Source organism: Hylobates moloch, unplaced genomic scaffold (genome assembly GCF_009828535.3).
Source record: "Hylobates moloch isolate HMO894 unplaced genomic scaffold, HMol_V3 SCAFFOLD_19, whole genome shotgun sequence".
Taxonomy (NCBI): Eukaryota; Metazoa; Chordata; class Mammalia; order Primates; family Hylobatidae; genus Hylobates; species Hylobates moloch.
The window spans coordinates 35,035,115-35,041,912 of record NW_026652294.1 but is presented as its reverse complement, the minus strand read 5'-3'; the positions used below and the strand labels follow the sequence as shown (position 1 = coordinate 35,041,912).

Sequence of the window (6,798 nt, the reverse complement as noted above, 5' to 3'; positions counted from 1 at the left end):
AGCACCCAACAGCCACTCTGGGAATGACCACGCTCACCTGCCCTGCAGATCCCCTGGGTCCACTGGGCTTGCGCTGAGTGTGCCGTAAGTTATGGCTTCAGGGAGGCAGCACAGAGAGATAGAGGGTATGCCAAGGTCACCCACAGGGCCAGCTATGGATCCGAGAGCCCCGCCTGTGCATCTGCCGCAGAGGTTGGCTGCAGCCCAGGTGTCAGGTGGCTTGGACACAGTGCGGTTCTTTGCACGCGCAGCCACTCCCTCAGCTTTAAAAGGCGCGTTGCCCGGCAACAGAAGAAACTGCTGGCTTAGCGGTTGGCCGAATTGGCAGCTCGACGTGGACGCTCAGAGCCCAGCTCTCGAGAGTTCAAAAACGACGGTTCCCCACTGCTCCCAGGAGCGGTTACCTGGGCACTCTGTGCCCCTCATTCCTGTCCGGGCCCAGGCCGAGGACCTGCCAGTAGGGCTCAGTTGCCTGGAGCCCGTTCAGCCCATCCCCCAGTTCACTTTGCTTGTAGGATCTCCCCGTTGCTCCTGCCCCTGGACTGAGTGGCAGGCCATCCTACAAGCACCCGGACACTTGGCATCAGTGCTGTCAAGACAACTGTAAGAAGGTTTTCCGTGATCCTGCAAGCCCTGTGTTCCTTCCTGGTGATACTGCCTTTAATTTCATGGCACAGGTACCACAGCAAGCCAGTGCTGTGTGCTCCGAGTTCCAGGGCATCCTCCAGCTCAGCCACTGCACTGAGCACAAGGACTCTCTGTGGGGCCCAGGAGCAGGAAGTCACCCCTTTGGGGCCCACAACACCCGGCCGTCCCCACACTTGTGTCCAGGGAAGATAGTGTTGAGGGCCCTCAAGGAGAGCGGGGCAGGGATGCCTGAGCAGGACAAGGACCCTAGAGTCCAAGAGAGTCCTGATTATCAGAGAAGAGTCCCCGAGGTCACCAGGAATGCACGCTCTGCATTTAGGCCCCTGCGGGACAATGGAGGCCTCTCTCCCTTTGTGCCCAGGCCTGGGCCTCTGCAGAGAGACCTCCATGCCCAGAGGTCAGAAGTCAGATATCACGAGAGATCCCAGACCTCCTGGACGAGCTCGTGCACCAAACGCAATGCCATCTCGAGCTCCTACAGCTCCACGGGAGGCTTCCCGTGGCTAAAGCGGAGGAGGGGGTCAGCCTCATCCCACTGCCAGCTGACCATCAGGTCCTCAAAGACAGTGAGTGAGGACAGGCCTCAGGCTGTCTCTTCGGGTCACACCCGGTATGAAAAGGTGGCAGACATAGCACCAGGGCAGACACTTGCCCCCAGGAATGGCTCCCCCAGATCCCAGGCCTCTAGGCCCCGTAGACGCAAGTTTCCCCTGAGGCCACGCAGGCGAGGGGAGCCCCTGATGCTGCCGCCTCCCTTAAAGCTGGGGTTCCGGGTCACTGCTGAAGACCTGGACCGGGAGAAGGAGGCTGCGTTCGAGCGCATCAACAGTGTACTGCGGGGAGAGCCCAAGGCCATCTGGGACTGCAGACCCTCATGGCCTTCCCACGCTTTCTCCTCACTTGCAACAGGGGCTTCTGGTCTGCCTGCTGTCTCTAAAGCACCCAGTATGGATGCACAGCAGGAGAGACACAAGTCCCAAGACTGCCTGGGCCCAGTGGCCCCCCTAACATCTGCTGCAGAGGTCCCCTCTACAGCTCCTGTGTCTGGGAGGAAGCGCAGACCATCAGGCCCCCTGTTCTCCTCCTCAGATCCCCTTCCTGCCACCTCTTCCCACTCCCGGGACTCAGCCCAGGTCACCTCGCTGATTCCTGCCCCCTTCCTATCTGCAAGCATGGATGTGCACATGAGAAGCCCAAGCCCTGGCACTTCTGGAGCCAGTTCCAGCCCTCCAGCCACACCCATGGAAATTGAGAGTAGTGAGGTGGACCCAGGTCTCCATTCCGTCAGAAGAAACCCTTTAAAGAGAAAGGCCCAATGGTAATAGGGCACGGGGGCGGGGGGCCTGAACACCAGGGGGCCCCCAAGGCAGTGCACTTCCATGGTGACTGCGGGACCTGGCACGGGGAGCAACTCTGTTGGGTGGCACTTTTGTCTTTACTTTCTATCACACCCCTGGGGGACCATTTAAGCCAACGCCCACAATTGCAAGTCGGGGATCCAGTGCCACTGCAAACAAGGCAGGCTTCACGGGCAAGTGTGGCCCAGCTTCTGACCCTAGCAACCCCACTTCCCGCGTGGGCACAGCAAGGAGGAACCTGGCCTCTAAGGCTCCCTCATGCGCTGTCAGGAGTTCTGCTGGACACAGGTCCAGTGGGCCATCCTCCAGCTCATCCTTCTCCATGTGGGGCTTTTGAGCCCGTCATAAATTCCTTGCTTAGAGTGAGATCCAGAAGAGTTTTCTCTAGGTTTCCTTCCAAGATTTTTGTAGTTTCGTATCTTAACATTCACATTTAAGTCTTGAATCTATCTCGAAGTGATTTGTCTATATGCTGAGAGATTAAGGGTCCAGTTTCATTCTTCTGCATGTGGCCATCCAACCCTCCTAGTACCATTCATTGAAGAGGGTGTCCTTTCCCCAGCGTGTGTTTCTGTCAGCTCTGTCAAAGATCAATTGGCTGTGAATATGTGTCTGTCTTTCTGGGTTCTCTCATCTGTCCCATTGATCTAAGTGTCTAGTTTTATGCTAGGATTATACTATTTTGGTTACTATGCACTTGTCAAAAATTTTATAGTTCTAATTTGCAGTGAAATGGGATGCCTCTAGTTTTGTTGTTTTTGCTGAGCATGACTTTGGGTCTTTGAGCTCTTTTTTGGTTCTTTTTTATGAATTGTAGGACTTTCCAATTCTGTGAGTGATGACATTGGTATTTTGGTAGGGGTTGTATTGAATCTCTAGACTGCTTCGGGCAGTGTGGTCATTTTAATGCTATGAATTCCTTCCATGAGCATGAAATGATTGTCCATTTCTTTCTGTCCTCTTAAACATTTTCATCAGTGTTTTGTAGTTTTCCTTGTAGAAATCTTTCACCTCCTTGGTAAAATCTCTTTTGTGGCATACATTTTTCCATGTTGTTGCTATTGTAAATGGGATTGCCTTCTTAATTTCTTTCCCAACCAGACCATTATTGGTGTATAGAAATGCTGATTTTGTTGTTGTTGTTGTTGATTCTGTATTCTGCAAATGACTGTATTAATTTATTTATCAGGTCTAGGGGTTTTCTGGTGGAGCCTTTACATGTTTCTAGATCCAAGATCACATCTTCATCAGACAAGAAGAATTCGATGTCCTCTTTTCCAGTGTGGATGCCTTTTATTGTCTTCTCTTGCCTGATTGTGTGATGTCGAATAGGAGTGGTGAGAACGGGCATCCTCGTCTTGTTCCTGTTTACAGAGGAAATGCTTTCAATTTTTCCCCATTCTGTAGTAGGTTAGCTATGGCTTTGTCTTATCAGCTTTTATTATTTTCAGGTATGTTGTTTTGTTTGTTTGTGTTTTTTGAGACAGAGTCTCGCTCTTGCCGCCCAGGCTGGAGTGCAATGATGTGACCTTGGCTCACTGCTACCTCCGCCTCCTAGGTTCCAGCGATTCTCCTGCCTCAGCCTCCCGAGTAGCTGGGATACCTGGCGCATGCCACCACGCCTGGCTAATTTTCGTACTTTTAGTAGAGATGGGGTTTCACCACGTTGGCCAGGCTGGTCTCGAACTTCTGAAATCTGGTGATCCACCCACCTCAGCTTCCCAAAGTGCTGGGATTACACTCGTGAGCCACTGCACCCAGCCCTGCCATTTTCAGGTATGTTTCTTCTATACCTAGTTTATTTGTTCCTTGTTTCAAGACACAGTCTCGCTGTGTCTTTCGTGTTGGAATACAGTGGCACGATCATAGCTGCAGCTTTGAACTCCTGGGCTGAAGCCACTTCAGCCTTCTGAGCAGCTGAGACTAGCAGTGCATGTCACCAGAGCTGGCTAGTTTTTATTTGTTTGTAGAGATCTATGTTCCTCAGGTTGGCCTTGAACTGTTGATCTCAATTGATCCTCCCAGCTCAGCCTCCCAAAAGCACTGGGTCGACAAGCATGAGCCACTGCCTGGCACAGAGTCACATTTTAACATCACATCCTCACTGCTGGGCTCAAGTTTTGGCAGTGACTGAAAACCCTAAGGGAGAGTTTCTGGTCAGGCCCGGCCCAGTCTGTGCATAGGAGGGGAATGGAAAAGTGGCCTGTGGATGGTTCTTTTGGAGAACTGGCCAGACAAGCACTGAGATGCCGTTTCCTGGAATACAGGGCCGTGCCATGTCCAGACCAGCTGCCAGGTCCAGAGCCCTCGGCATCATCTAGTTTGGGAGCTCATTCAGAAGTGGCCTCATTTACCCAAAGCAGCTGGTCTCCCTTCCAATCTGGTCCCATTTGAGAGATGCAACTGGGCCCTGTCTTCCAGGAAACCATTTCAGTGCGTGTCTTTGTCCCCGCGCTGGCTGGCCTCTCTGTACCGTGAGAACTTGGGTTACACAAGGCTCTGCCTGTCAGCTGAGCATCAGGAAGCAGCTCTCTTCTGTTCCAGTGAGGCCAACCAGGCTCCATCACCCCTGCCCCGGGTCTGACCGTTCTCCCCCTCACCCAGAAGTGACCTCCAACCCGATCCTGTGCCCTGTCTTCTGGCAGCTGCTCTGGGGAAGGGCATTTTGGCCTCAAGGGCTTAGTGTGTCATTTTCTGTTTTCTGTTTATCTTTCCAGAGCTGTCTGGGATAGCCCATGTGTTAGTCCATGTACTGCTTCTTCAGAAGGCAATCAGGGCTTTCTTTCAGGGGTGGGTATAAAAGTTCTTGTGGCCAGGCGCGGTGGCTCACGCCTGTAATCCCAGCACTTTGGGAGGCAGAGGCGGGTGGATCACGAGGTCAGGAGATCAAGACTATCCTGGATAACATGGTGAAATCCCATCTCTACTAAAAATACAAAAAAATTAGCTGGGTGTGGTGGCGGGCGCCTGTAGTCCCAGCTACTCGGGAGGCTGAGGCAGGAGAATGGCATAAACCCGGGAGGCAGAGCTTGCAGTGAGCCGAGATCGCACCACTGCACTCCAGCCTGGGTGACAGAGCAAGACTCCATCTCAAAAAAAAAAAAAGAAAACAAAACAAAAAAAAGTTCTTGTGACATTTGTGTATGAAATCAGCCTTCACTCCATGGATAGGACCAGCACGCTTCCGCAGCACGACTCTGCAATCTTACTACATTAATTTTTTTAATTTTGTATTTTATTTATTTATTCCTTTTGAGGCAGAGTCTCACTCTGTCACCCAGGCTGAAGTGCAGTGGCGAGATCTTGGCTGACTGCAACCTCCACCTCCTGGGTTCAAGTAATTCTCCTGTCTCAGCCTCCCGAGTAGCTGGGACTACAGGCACATGTCACAACTCCCAGCTAATTTTTGTATTTTTAGTATTTTAGATGGGGTTTCGCTATATTGGTCAGGCTGGTCTCAAACTCCTGACCTCAGGTGATAGACCTGTCTTAGCCTCCCAAAGTGCTAGGATTACAGGTGTACATTTATTTATTTCTTTGAGACAGAATCTTGCTCTGTATTTATTAATTTATTTATTTGAGATGGAGTCTGCACTCTAGTGCAGTGGTGCAATCTCAGCTCACTGCAACCTCGGCCTTCCAGGTTCAAGTGGTTCTCCTGACTCAGTGTCCCAAGTAGCTGGGATTACAGGTGCCTGCCACCACGCCTGGCTAATTTTTGTATTTTTAGTAGAGACAGTGTTTCACCGTCTTGGCCAGGCTGGTCTCGGACTCCTGACCTCAGGGACCACCTGCCTTGGCCCCCAAAGTGTTGGGATTACAGGCCTAAGGCACTGTGCTTGGCCATATTTATTTATTTAATTATTTAGAGACAAGGTTTTGCTCTGTCACCCAGGCTGGAGTGCAGTGGCGCCATCTCAGCTCACTGCAGCCTCCGCCTCGGAGGTTTAAGCGATTCTAATGCCTCAGCCTCCTGAGTAACTGGGACTACAGGTACGCACCACCACACAGGGATAATTTTTTCTATTTTTTTGTAGAGACACAGTTTCACCACGTTGGCCAGGCTGGTCTCGAACTCCTGACCTTAGGTGATCTGACAGCTTCGTCCTCTCAAAGTACTGGGATTACAGGCATGAGCCACCGCACCCGGCCTCTCACTACATTTAAATGACGCAGTGGCTCACACCTGTAATCCTACCACTTTGGGAGGCCAAGGCAGGTGGATCACCTGAGGTCAGGAGTTCGACATGAGCCTGGCCAACATGGGGAAACCCCGTCTCTAGTAAAAATACAAAAATCAGTCAGGGGTGGTGGTACAAGCCTGTAGTCCCAGCTATTTGGAAGGCTGAGGCAGAAGAATCACTTTAACCAGGAGGCAGAGGTTGCAGTGAGCCAATTTCATGCCACTGCACTCCAGCTTGGGTGACAGAGTGAGACACCGTCTCAAAAAAAGAAAAAAATATGATGCCGGGGCGTCTCGGCCTGAATACCTGCACGAGCACAGTCATGTCCAGGCCAGGGCTGCCGGTCGAGGTCCAGCCCCATCCTTCCAGCAGAAAGGGAGCAAGTTGCGGTGCGGCTGGGAGACAAGATCCCAGGATCTCAGCCTCTGCTCATGGATCAGCTCTGAGATCCCGAGTGAGCTGGGGGTGCTCTGTGCGCATTGGTTTCCCCAGCTGTCAAGTAAAGGGATTGGATGAGGAAGTCTTGTCGAGGTGGAATGACCTCAGATTTGGGGCAGCAGCGAATGATCCCGCTCCCTGGGCCATGCCAGTGGCCCGGCCTCGGCTGA

At 52.1% G+C, this 6,798-nt stretch overlaps 1 protein-coding gene across 2 annotated transcripts; it reads left to right on the top strand.

Moving 5' to 3' along the window:
- Window positions 1-280: 280 nt before the first annotated feature.
- LOC116458356 (putative POM121-like protein 1) lies at window positions 281-6,765 on the top strand. Of its 2 annotated transcripts, none has more exons than XM_058431904.1 (2): window positions 281-1,966; window positions 3,652-6,765. In XM_058431904.1, the coding sequence occupies exons 1-2, from the start codon at window positions 669-671 to the stop codon at window positions 3,707-3,709; spliced, it is 1,356 nt and encodes a 451-aa protein (XP_058287887.1). In that variant the 5' UTR covers window positions 281-668; the 3' UTR covers window positions 3,710-6,765. The 2 variants fall into 2 exon arrangements, with proteins under 2 accessions (XP_058287887.1, XP_058287888.1); XM_058431905.1 differs by having other exon boundaries at window positions 3,494-6,765.
- Window positions 6,766-6,798: the final 33 nt, after the last annotated feature.